The following is a 12,061-nucleotide window of genomic DNA, read 5'->3' on the forward strand; positions in this document are numbered from 1 at the left end:
GGGTAGATACTGTTTTCCCAGACCGTCATAAGGAGATCGAGAAACTTGAATTATGAGCGCGATAGTCTCCACAACCACGCTTATCCCGCTTGGGCCTCGGGGGGTCATCAACGTGCAGCAAATCATGGGTGTGGTACTTGTATGTAAACAATTGGACCTGGTTCTTGTCAGAGGCTTGAGTGGAGGAATCAACCTTCCCGGCATCACACGATGCTAGAGGTAGATCGAGTTGAATGTTGAGCCACATTGAATAATCATGTACTTTCTCAACGCTGACTGTATGGTCAAACAAGTATGAGAAAGGGCGAGGGAGGACAGAACTGATAGAAAAGGTGCATGAATAATGGGAAAGGAAAGAGAAGATGGCCCGAGTGTAACGCATGTCATCAAGTGGGTCTGTGGCTCCACGTACACAGATATTGAAGATCACGTGTGCATGGACGGTGGTGACGAACAGAGCTAAACTCTTGAAGACTGATTTATATTTTGTCTGTTCGCTCGCGATGAAAAATCGCGAATGTCGAATGATGACCTTCCTAGCCCCTACAGACTCCTTTGAGGAGAGCTTGCACGCAGATAGGCACAATTGCCTAGCGGGTGCAATAACCACCATCAATGAGCAAATCGGTTCCTGCATTCGTTAGCGACAATCATAAGATGGACGAGATTGGGCATACCGGTAGTGTATGTGGAGGCATCACTGGCAAGGTAGACATAACCGCCCTTCAATTCCTTAGCCTGGCCATTGCGGCCCATTGGGATCATGCTCTTCCAGAGATCTTGGACTTTCTGGTCTACGAAGTCCGAAAGACCCGTGTCAATGTATCCGGGAGAAATGCAATTGACACGAGCGAAGTCTCTCCACTCATTGGCGAGGGATTTGGTCAAGTGAATACATCCAGCCTTCGCGACATTGTAGCTGGTCTGCTCTTGAGGGAAGTTGGCAATGTGGCCGGACATTGAAGCAGTGATAACGAGAGACCCGGTTTTGCGTTCGCGGAAGTGGAGTCCAACAGCCCTAGCGCAGTAGTATGTGCCATTGAGATCGGTGTTGACAACCTCCTGCCACTTTTCTACTGGCTCTTCCAGAATCCCGGCATCAGAGGTCCTGCCAGCGTTGGCAATGAAGACATCAATTTTGCCGTAGTCCTTGATGACGTCTGCCACGAGCTTCTCGACGCTGGCGTAGTCACCAATGTTGCATTTGTAGGCCTTGCATTTCACCCCATACTTGTCGATGATGTCCTTAGCGTTCTTCTCTCCTCCCTCTGGCCGAGAAGAATATGTGATAGCGAGATCAGCACCCATCTCCGCACAGCCACGGGCTGCCTCCGTGCCAATGCCAGTAGGACCAGACGCTCCAGTCACAACAACGACCTTGCCTTTCAGGCTGAAGAGGTCAAGGAGATGATCGGCTTTTGGAACTGTGATAGGCATCTTTGTGGTATTGGTGGGGTATCGAGGTGGTCAGAGGACGAAAAGGAGCTTGAGCCTTCTTGCAATTGGCAGAGAAGGGATGGAAGGGGACAGGTCGGTGTTGAAGATAGCAGAGATTGGGGCCAAGAGAGCAAGTGGTAGACGTGCTGTTGAGTGGGTAAATTTTGAAGAGAGAAAAAAGGCAAAGATATAGGCCGTATTTATTCCGATGGCAGCCGGCTACCCCTCCAAATAGAAAGCCTCAAACTCTCATCCTGTCCCACTTTGTGTGTGTGCAATCCACAGGCGCAGCGCCTCTAGCCAGGCTGGTTTGTCTTATTCAGCCCTTACCAACCAGTAAGGCCTTCCAGGCAGCCAGCAGCGTCGTAGTTGAGCGCATTGGCGTTCACACGCCGTTCACATCCCAAATGGTGGGGTTGGCTAGATGTATGATGATGTAATCAGCGCAGCTTCAACGCCCCACGAACAAGCACCACTGGGACGCATGATTAGTCGAGAGTATGTACGCTTGTCATTGAGTTAGATACTTTGCTTTTCAAAAGTGCAGTGCGTTATTGCGTCAATAACGCACTCATTCAAAAACAATGGTGCGTTCCAATCACCTTCTATTGACAATCCCTGTGGGGATTCCTGTGGGGTATGGCGGATACGGTTCCGTGATCCAATAATGAATGTTCCGACTCCATCGCTCATGCTACGCTCATGCCATGCAAAATTCGTGATCCGTAGTCCAGTATGTATAAGAATCGAAGAGATGCCACCTTTATGGCCATGTATATCCGTCTTTGCCGAGACGTGTCTGGGATAGGTTGCTCGAAGAGCTGGAGGTTCCAATGATGCCAGTGCGGGCCGCCTTGGGTATTGCATTCCAATCATCTCGTGAAGGTCTCCTTGAAAAGGCAACCCTGCTCATATAAACCCCATGTTCTCCAAAATTGCCTTGGTCTCGTTCATTGGCATTCCACTGACTCCCAAAGCTCGCACTTGAGTTCCCCGGCGAAGTCTCTGTAATCCGACCGCAACCTTCCAACCCTCTTCTTCGCCAAGGATGAAGACGTAGCGCTTGCCCTCGACATCTCGTATGCTCGCTCTGAGGACATGTAGGCCCTTGAATTCACCGCTCTGTGACGCCAGACTACCGTTAGACCTAGTGCTCAATTTGGACAAACGAGATTTGCAAGTAGACTCGAGTGCGTTGAGCAAGGCTTCCGAGTGGGAGCTATTGGGCGCTTTGCACACCCATTTCTTACCCTGCTCCGTCCACTCGTTCTTGCGGGACAAATCATCGGAGCCAGAACATGCTCCCAAGGTGAACAGATGGGGACACCATACCTCGACCAGTTTCAAAGTCCACGCTTTGACGTCCCACTCTCTTTGAGGCACACCTCGAACGTCATCGTCTATGAACAAGCCTTCTGTGGTAATGCGCAAAACCAGACCATCTGTCACCATACCCATGCCGGAGACTAATTTGGATACCGGGGTCTTCATGAAAGCATTGTTGAAGGAGTAGACACCTTTGATCACTATCTTATCCGGGTCTTTACTCTGATAGGGCCCTCGTTGTGAGGGCGGCGGCGTTGTTTTACCAGTTGATTGCGAAGGAGCATATGAAGATTCAGAGTATATCGATGAAGCGGATGCAGGTTTGTGCCCCTGTCGATCGTAGGGTCGGTAAGAGTATGAAGAGGCGTCGTCAGTGGCTGTCTTTGCGGTCGGATGACGATGGTGTTTGTTCGGTGAAGCAGGTCGACTATTTCGTGCAGCAGCCTCCTTCTCCCTTCTCTCACGAGCCTCGCGTTCACGGGCTTCTTTTTCACGGTTTCTTATCCTTTCCTTTTCATCCTCTTCTCGCTTTTTTCTTAAGTCTTCGGCCTTCTTCCGCTCTTCTTCTTTCTTGCGAGTCTCCTCTCGCGCTTTTTCCCATCCGCTTCTTGCAGTCCCTGCGTTGGCCGCTCCACCTGTGGTTCCCGCTTTCGATCTCTGCCAGGTGGGCGGGGGCCTAGGTTCAGGCTGTGGAGTGAAACCTGGTGTAAAGCCTGGTGTAAAGCCAGGCGTAAAGCCTGGTGTAAACCCAGGCTGCGGCCCTGGGCCTGATTGACTGCCAGTCTGACCACCAGCTTGTGGCTGAGGACCACCTCCAGCGCTGTTTCCTGAAGGCCCGCTCGATTCCATCTGAGTCTTCCCCCAAGCCCAGCCTGCTATACCTGCTGCAAGTAAGAGAACAAATACGGAGATACCTCCACCAGACGCCACTGTTGACATCCATTCCCGAAAGACCGGCAGCACAATTGTCCAAAAGACCACGGCAACCAGCGTACAGAGCACGCCTGCAAGGAAGCTATTTCTGTTCGTCTGAAGCGATGGTAAATAGAGGAAGCCACCGCCGGAGGAGTGGGGAGGAATGACAAAGATATCGTAGGAACCTTCGGGTAGACCATTTCGATTGTTGGGATTGGTTCCATGAGGGGGCGGTGGTGGTGGAGGAGGAGGAGGACCGCTCATATCTTGTCATGCGGCAAGTAATGAGGCTCTCGATGGAAGCTACTGGAGTTTTTGCAGGTGCCGCATGGGCTGCAGTCGCTGCTGGCGAAAAGTGGACCGCGTTGGTCGCTTCTTCATGTTACTGCGGGCTCCTGCTGCAGGCGTCCGTTGAGGTCATCCACGATGGCAGGATCTAGAAGACGGACTTGCAGTACCTTCTTAGGTCTGACAGTGGTATATGTTGGGTATCTGTGCTTGCAAGAACGAGGTGTTGGTAGTTTGCAGGGTCACACTGATCTCTTGTTTACTTGGGGAAAAGAGCCGTCAAAATTTTCCAGCGGCGGTAGCTTTCGGCGCGCTTCCGGGCACTAAGGCGCCCACCGGACCGAGGACGTTATAGGGTGTCGGCTGTGTTCTTTTTTCGTCTCTTTACATCATTTTCGTCGGTGGGGATCCACGGAAGCGTGCATCTGAACTGGTGTTTCTGCAGCGTTGCGAAGGTTGGTCAATCGGATTTTTGTTTATCGAGTCCCTACGACTCGCGTCCGTCTCATTTTGGCTGGACTCGCCCCTGCTGCCCAATGCAACCTTCACTAGAGACGGAAGCGATATCATTCGTTCCGCTCGACAAGGAATCATCCCCGCGGGGACTCTCGGAACCAATGACAGACGGTGGTGCTGTGACGATTTTAAGAGGCTGCAGCCTTTGGCCTTGACAGCACAAGACGGCGCCAATCTAGAGCTTCCGGCCAACCCAACCTGCATTCACAAACTAAGCTGGCATATTCAAACAAACCCTCAGGACGTATGACTCAAGATTGTGCAATTAGCTGCAGATGACTGTGAGCTGGCAGTGCAGGAAGTCCAAATGCCCTGTCATGACCTGCATTCCATGTCTAAAGTCATTGATCCGATCTGACATTGTTGCTATCTCAACCGTGATGTTTGTTTACTAATGGCACATCCATGGTACTACTCCATATTAGCGTAGCTTATGAAGATTCTGCCATCATCAGTAGCGGCCTGCTAGCTTGGACACTTCACGATGCCTGCCAACGTCAAGCTAGGATCTCCCCACGCCGAAAGGAGTATCAAATCCTCCGATATGTGTCACGTGTTCACCGTCCTAAATCTACAAGTGTCTTGGGTGCCTCTTCTACCTCTGAACTTGGGGCGTAGTCCGCTATGTACAGGGGCTTGGAGCATTGCCAAGTCGTTACCTGCATTGAAGGAAAAGTCATGCAAGAGACTGACTTGCTTTGGAATGACTTCAAATTGGGAAGGCACGATGCCACCAAGGGTGCGCTCTAAGTCTCGAAGTATTAGAGGTATGTCTTTTTTGCCAGAGAAAGAGGGCTTGAGGATGCTGTGCTTTAATAGTGACTGAAGCCAGGAGTGGCCACCAAGGGTGCATTGGGCCAACTAGGTCTTGAGATTTGAAGTCTGAAAGCCTGTCACTCATTTTGTTGTTGCTACTTTTGCCTCTTGTGCATCTTGCTACTCGGGTTTTTTCTTTAAACCTTCAAGAAATTCGAAAGGCAATCGCACCTATGGAGCATTGCACTCATGGTATCGATACTTGGTCTCAAAAGTGGCTCCTTGCTTGACAGTACTGAGTCCTATGACCCTATGTCGTTTGCTCTGCGTATGATACAATCATCAAAAACACTTCTGTTGATAATCCCTTGAGTCCTGCGACAGATATGCGCACCAATCACGGCCTGAGCGCAAGGCGCAGGTCTAACTTCTCCTCCGGAGCTTTCAATCTCTCCCCGCGGCACAGCAGCTTGAGCTCGAAAAGGCTCATCCTTGCGTCACCGGCTATGGCGAAAGCTTTCGTACCATTATGTATAGCTTTGTATGTAACATCCGACATGGTGAGTTGTTCTCGTCATCATTGGACCAGCAGTCTCACGGTTTTTCCACTCGGGAACCTGCAGTAGACGGGTCAACGCTCGGATCTGCCTGGCAGCCACCTCATCATCATATCGAGACTTGGCTCTGCAGAACGCCACGTGAGCGGAGAATTTGACCCACACGTTTCATCTTGTTGTTGTGGGAAGAAGGTTCCTGCCTGACTTCCCCTCAGCTGGTGCCAATGATAATCAATATAATGCTAGACCACTTGGCTTGTCTCCTCCCGCTTCTTGGCTGACGACTGGCCCGTCTAGCCAATCAAAATCGTGAATGGTTCCCGCATGGCACTCACGATTAACCTGCCAGCCACATCTGAAAGTCAAGTCCCGTTGCTGATCGCGCGGAGATTCTCGATCCAAATCTCATTATTAATATGGCAAGTTCGACGAGCATGGGGATTCATTTACCAGTCCCCACCAAATCGTGCCCGTTGAAGAAACCATAGCTCGAAGGAGATGATTGCCAAAAAGGCTGCTGCTCCTGGTACCCAGTTCGATAATATATCGACGTAAACGACAGAACGATCACCCGAGGCCAGCTCGAGAATGCCGAATCTACCTAGTCCCGATGAAATATCTGCCCAAGAAGCGCACATCAAGGACAGCAGAATAACAGAGCTGATTGCTGTCCATGCGATATGTTTTCCGCTTGCCTGCGTCGCAGTCTTACTCCGAATCTTATCACGGAGGATCGCCAAAGTCAGATATGGAGCTGATGGCTGGTTCATGCTCGCTGGACTTTGTTTTACGGCGGCGGTGATGATCAGCAATGTTGTCGGTCTGCATTTCGGGCTTGGGAGACATGCTGTACTTGCAAATCCACCTGGATTTGCCAAGGTGAGTCATGTTTAAATCAGTCCGATTAAACGAGTTACTGACGACAAGGAGACTCTCATGTCTGCGGAAGTCGTCTACAATTTCGCCATGCTGTGCATCAAGTACTCTATTCTTTGTCTGTATTACCGCATCTTCTTCGTTAGCCGTGGCTTCACTATTGCAGTATGGGTAATCGGAGCTTTCGTAATGGGCTATAGCATTGCTCAAACGTTCGCGGCTATCTTCCAATGCACACCTGTTCCGGCACTGTGGGACCCATATACGCACGGTCACTGCATCGACACGAGTCTTGCGGCCACGGTCATGGCTGCCTTCAATGTCGCGACAGATTTTGCGATCTTGATATTGCCTATGCCTATCCTTTGGCAGATGCAGATCCCCTCACGAAGAAAGTTGCAGATCATGGGCATCTTCTTGCTCGGTGGCTTCGTGTGTGTCGCAAGCGTTTATCGTTGCGTTGTCATTCATACACTCTCACCTAGTGATCCAACTTGGTCAGATGTTCCTACAGTCCTCTGGACGATGGCCGAGCTGGGAGTTGCTATCGTTGCAGCATGTTTGCCGACTTTCAGACCTTTGTTCACCTGGCGACACGGGAGAAGCGGTTCAAGCCCAACCCATCCAATGCAAGAAACTCTTGATCAACAGTCGAAACTCAATCTAAGATTACAACAGAGCAGCTCAAGCCCAGAGAAGCTCCCAGATCTCGCTCAACTGGGGGTTTTGACTGATATTGAAGACGTGGAAAATGGCAAGAGGACCAGCGTACGGCTAGAAAATTGGTGAAGATGCAGGTTGAGAAGAGTCTCTGCACGAAAGTTTTTGTATATAAATGAAGGCCTGAATTGTCGATATCTGAAATGGAAATACGGACCACGTAGAGAAAATATGGCCCTTCAAGATTTGTCTCATCCCTCACCGGGAAAATGGCAGGATACAGATTGACTTCAGAATTATCGATCCCTCTCCCCACCCTGACCTTCGCTCTATCCTGAGCCATGAGCCGCAACCTTAACGTAGCGAGTTTTGCTTAGCTGTTGGTCACATGCTTCTGCCGAGCACGTTGTGAGGAAAGCGCTTGGCACCCAGCTTACCTTACCCGGCGCTGGACCGCCAGTCCAGAAGCGATTTTGGTGCGAAAGGTCTATGCCCTTCTAATACAGGACAACCTCTCATGACTTCAGAGCACAAGATGGATTCTTCTGGTACTTCAAATGATCGAAGTCCTAATTATACGGTCATCATACGATTGCCTTTCGCTCGTGGGGAATTTGAAGATCCTCCCTCTGTATACCACCTCACATATTCTCGAGACCGCTGAAGCTGAATCTATGAAAGGTCACTTGGGATGCAGAAAAGGATCAGAAACTATGGGATGTTCTAGCGCGCTCATCTGCAAAGGCGCAGGATCTAGACTGTATGCATTGCGATGTTACAAGACTACAAGCTGTGCTGAAAGAAATCCTTAGGGAATGCATTGTACGTTCGGTGTAGCCTCTTCGATCATGGTGTTGACAAAGGGTCGTAGGGCTGAAAAGTTTGATGTGACTCTTTCCTTCCTATCACAGCAAGCAGCCTGGCTATACGAGAGGCAATTAGCACAGGTCAGAGCTCAACTGAGGAAGGTCAACAAGCCATCTTCGACGGGCACTTCCCCAACGCCAGGATCGACCTCTGGCAGCGGCACAGTAACAGGTGGACACCCAATGTCAAGAGGTGGCAGTGCTGGTAAGCATTCGAAATAGAGCCTAGAATATTTCCGGACTAACTATATCGCAAGGCTCTCGAGCTCCGTCCTCGTTGTCATACCGACCCAAATCCCGCGCTCCCTCTCATGGTGAGTCTAGCGGTCCTGAGCTTCGTCCAGCTAGAGGTATGATCGTCTTACTCGCGGCCGTTGCGACATCTAATTTGATCAGGCTCTATACTCTCGCGAAAGTCTTCTCAGAACACAGTGTCCCAAGTGGCTGCAGCTTCTCCTACAACAAGGCCCAGATCCCCAGTCGACGTTCATTATTCTCACAAACATAGACGATATAGTCACGAAACGGCGCGGCGATCAGTAGAGACGTCCCCAAAGATTGAAAAACCTGTGATGGAAAGGGTGCCTAGCTCTTCAGCTATCGATAGCAGCTCATCTTCTTCTGACGGTGAAGAGCCGCCTCTAATGTCGCGAAGCCGTGTGTTCGCTCGCAGGCCGCGGTATTCTTCCGCAAAATCAAATTTGAGACCACTTTCAGATGCAGACGAAGAAGCTGACGAGACACCTCCTTTCCTTCCCTTTTCTGAAGCTGGACCAGCTACTCCGGATCAGGCAAAGGATCTCGCAGCAACCATGAGAGTGCCTGCACATCAGGCATCGAAGCGTCCCGTCACCTCGCCCCCTACTAAGACTAAAAGAACGGCTTTGCAAACAGTCTATTCCTCATCGTCCTCGGCGCAATCCCAACCTCATAACCAAACACGTACGGCAAAAGGTGCCGCCACACTATCACCGCAGCAAAGACGCATAGCAAGGGAAGCCCAAAGTGACGGTACACCTAGTATGGGCAGCTCTTTCAGTGACCTTGAGGATGCTAGTGTTACGCAGAGCGCGTTAGAGGAGGCAATGGCGGGAGAAATGCAGGCTGGGGGGATGGCAAGTCGCATGAGCAGCATCAGTCAGGCTTTAAGGTCTAAATACCTGTGATCTGAATAAGACTCACCATTTGAATACCTGCCTGAACTTGTTAGACCGGCGTACGTAGACTAAATCCCGGGCAGAGCAACGGATCGCGTCGGTTGCGGCGCGCCCGCACGTGTTTCTGCCCTGCCAAGGCTGGCCATCTTTAAAGTTTAGGTTGTTATTGGAAAGGATACATTGTCATTCTGCTGCTCCACCAACCCAGCATTTGGTCCCACGTCTAGCTTGTCAAGGTCGCGATATCAAGCCACCCCATTCAACTCTGGCATGATAGATGTAATGTGTTCCCCGTTCGCTTGGGTTTTCCATGCCTACCATTGCTAGCGACTTCTTTCCTCCAACCATCATTCCTCAAACATTGCATGACTCGGCGCAGTTGCCCGTGGACCTTGAGCATACAGGAGTAGAACTAGACTTGACGAGACGAGATTTCGGCGAAAGAGATCAGTCGGATCTAGAGAGCGCAGGCCGATCAGTGCTTGACTCTGCACCCCCACGAACGACAGGGCGACCTCGTCCCATTGATACTTCTGCGGGCAGCCACAGTACTCTCAACAGCCCCTTGAACGCTTTTTATGATCCAGAAGACTCTCAAATGTCACGGCGCAACAAATCGTCACCCAAAACTGGCTCTGACCAGCCAGAATCAATAGCCAGTGGAGGGAAAGTAAACGGCTTCGCCAACGGACCTTCGAGCAGCGAGAGCATGGAGTCACACCTGGAAATGCGTCGCAAACATCCTGTCTTGGATTCGCCGACCTCTGAATCAAGCCGTGCTCATTTAATGGGCAGAGAGAGCTTCTCCCTTGACAATGAGATACCTGATACACCATCGACACCAAACTCCTCAAATACAAGCTTCTTCGACCTACCGCGGCAAGACAGGAGGAATTTCATGCTCTTAGTATTGCTCTACTTCCTACAGGGCATACCAATGGGGTTGGCATCAGGTTCTGTGCCATTCCTTCTGAAACCACACCTTTCCTACAGCCAAATAGGTGTCTTCTCACTCGCTTCATACCCCTATTCCTTGAAACTCTTGTGGAGTCCGATTGTAGACGCAGTCTGGAACCCGAAACTAGGGCGACGAAAAAGCTGGATCATGCCTATACAGATATGCTCAGGAATAGGAATGATCTACCTGGGGGGAGGGCCAAAGAGATGTTGGTTGCGGCGGGCGCAAGCGATGGCTCTGGCGTTTGGTCTTTCACTTCTTGGTGGTTCTTCCTCGTCTTCCTATGCGCCACTCAAGATATTGCCGTGGACGGATGGGCACTTACGCTCCTCTCTCCTCCGCATCTTTCCTATGCATCGACGGCACAGACTGTAGGCTTGACAGCCGGACACTTTCTCTCCTATACCGTCTTCCTCGCCTTGAACGCCCCCGACTTCGCAAATCGCTGGTTTCGCAAGACGCCATCTGCTGAGGGCGTCATGACATTAGGCGGCTACCTCACGTTCTGGGGCTGGGCCTACCTCGCAGTAACGCTCGGTCTTGCTGTCCTCAAACGGGAAGAAAAGACCAAGGATCGTGACGGGATCCTCGAAGTCTATAAGAGCATGCTTGGTGTGCTCAAGCTGAAAAACATCCAGAGCATTATTATAATCCACCTGATCGCAAAACTCGGGTTCCAAGCCAACGATGCGGTGACAAATCTAAAGCTGCTAGATAAGGGATTTAGCCAGGAGGACTTAGCCCTGACAGTTCTCATCGACTTTCCGTTCGAGATCAGTCTAGGCTACTATGCTGGCAGGTGGTCGACTACTAATCCTCCAATTCACGTATGGTGCTGGGCCTTCATCGGGCGTCTGATCGCAGCTTGCGTTGCTCAAGGCGTCGTGATGATCTTTCCCGCCAACGGGGTGCAGCCGTGGTACCTACTTACTGTGATCGCCTCACATATCTTCTCCACCTTCTCCAGCACGGTCATGTTCGTTGCCATCTCCGCTTTCCACGCGAAAATTGCGGATCCAGTCATTGGAGGAACATACATGACCTTGCTTGCTACGTAAGTTCTCTCTCTTCCCGTATGTGACCGGTTGAGATCGCTGACATACTTCCTCCACAGTGTCTCAAATCTCGGTGGCACCTTCCCCCGCTTTTTCATCCTCAAACTAGTAGACTACTTCACGCAAGCGACATGCACTCCGCCTGCTGACGTAAAGAAACCCCTTTCCTTACCCGCCTCATGCGTAACAGAATCAGACCAGAAACAATGCAAAGACGGAGGCGGTACTTGTGTCATTGATCGTGATGGTTATTACATCACGAATATAGTGTGTGTTGCCGTTGGCATCGTGACATTTCTCTTCTATATACGACCAGCCGCCATGAGATTACAGGCGCTTCCGCTGAGGGCGTGGAGACTGGCTGCCGGTGAAAGGAATTGAATGATATAGACGTAGATATAGACGACGATCAAGAACTTTCCTTGTACATAGGAAAATGGATGCCATTAGAAATGTCTGGTATTGAATCTGATCATGTTTCACAGAAATTTGTAGCATGATAGAACGGTATTGGTATCTACTACACCCATCGAAGCAGCACCTCTGCTCTTGCTTTCGCTCATCACTGCGCGGTAGCATCTAGAAGAACCCAAAGGCTATGCCACGCCTGCGAGAAATGCTAAATACAGCATGTAGAAGCGAACAGAATACATTTGTTTCATGAAAATGTCATACTCACAGCGCCCAATTCACA

General features: G+C 50.6%; 4 protein-coding genes across 4 annotated transcripts; 2 read left to right on the top strand and 2 right to left on the bottom strand.

The window, feature by feature from the left end:
* Positions 1 to 590: 590 nt before the first annotated feature.
* KY384_000978 (uncharacterized protein) lies at positions 591 to 1,437 on the bottom strand (the record flags this gene model as incomplete). The annotated part of the gene is made up of 2 exons (XM_044809510.1): positions 591 to 631; positions 678 to 1,437. 2 exons carry the CDS (start codon positions 1,435 to 1,437, stop codon positions 591 to 593), a joined length of 801 nt encoding a protein of 266 aa, XP_044673417.1.
* A 909-nt stretch (positions 1,438 to 2,346) lies between these two features.
* Positions 2,347 to 3,942, bottom strand: KY384_000979 (uncharacterized protein; the record flags this gene model as incomplete). Its single annotated transcript, XM_044809511.1, has 1 exon — positions 2,347 to 3,942. The coding sequence occupies one exon, from the start codon at positions 3,940 to 3,942 to the stop codon at positions 2,347 to 2,349; it is 1,596 nt and encodes a 531-aa protein (XP_044673418.1).
* Positions 3,943 to 6,383: 2,441 nt separating this feature from the next.
* On the top strand, positions 6,384 to 9,363 carry KY384_000980 (uncharacterized protein; the record flags this gene model as incomplete). The annotated part of the gene is made up of 7 exons (XM_044809512.1): positions 6,384 to 6,674; positions 6,726 to 7,220; positions 8,013 to 8,091; positions 8,144 to 8,153; positions 8,203 to 8,402; positions 8,455 to 8,547; positions 8,594 to 9,363. The coding sequence occupies 7 exons, from the start codon at positions 6,384 to 6,386 to the stop codon at positions 9,361 to 9,363; spliced, it is 1,938 nt and encodes a 645-aa protein (XP_044673419.1).
* A 301-nt stretch (positions 9,364 to 9,664) lies between these two features.
* KY384_000981 (uncharacterized protein) lies at positions 9,665 to 11,748 on the top strand (the record flags this gene model as incomplete). Its single annotated transcript, XM_044809513.1, has 3 exons — positions 9,665 to 10,296; positions 10,416 to 11,366; positions 11,427 to 11,748. The coding sequence occupies 3 exons, from the start codon at positions 9,665 to 9,667 to the stop codon at positions 11,746 to 11,748; spliced, it is 1,905 nt and encodes a 634-aa protein (XP_044673420.1).
* Between the last annotated feature and the right edge of the window lie 313 nt (positions 11,749 to 12,061).

Source organism: Bacidia gigantensis (assembly GCF_019456465.1).
Source record: "Bacidia gigantensis strain McMullin 20006 chromosome Unknown contig_125, whole genome shotgun sequence".
NCBI lineage: Eukaryota > Fungi > Ascomycota > Lecanoromycetes > Lecanorales > Ramalinaceae > Bacidia > Bacidia gigantensis.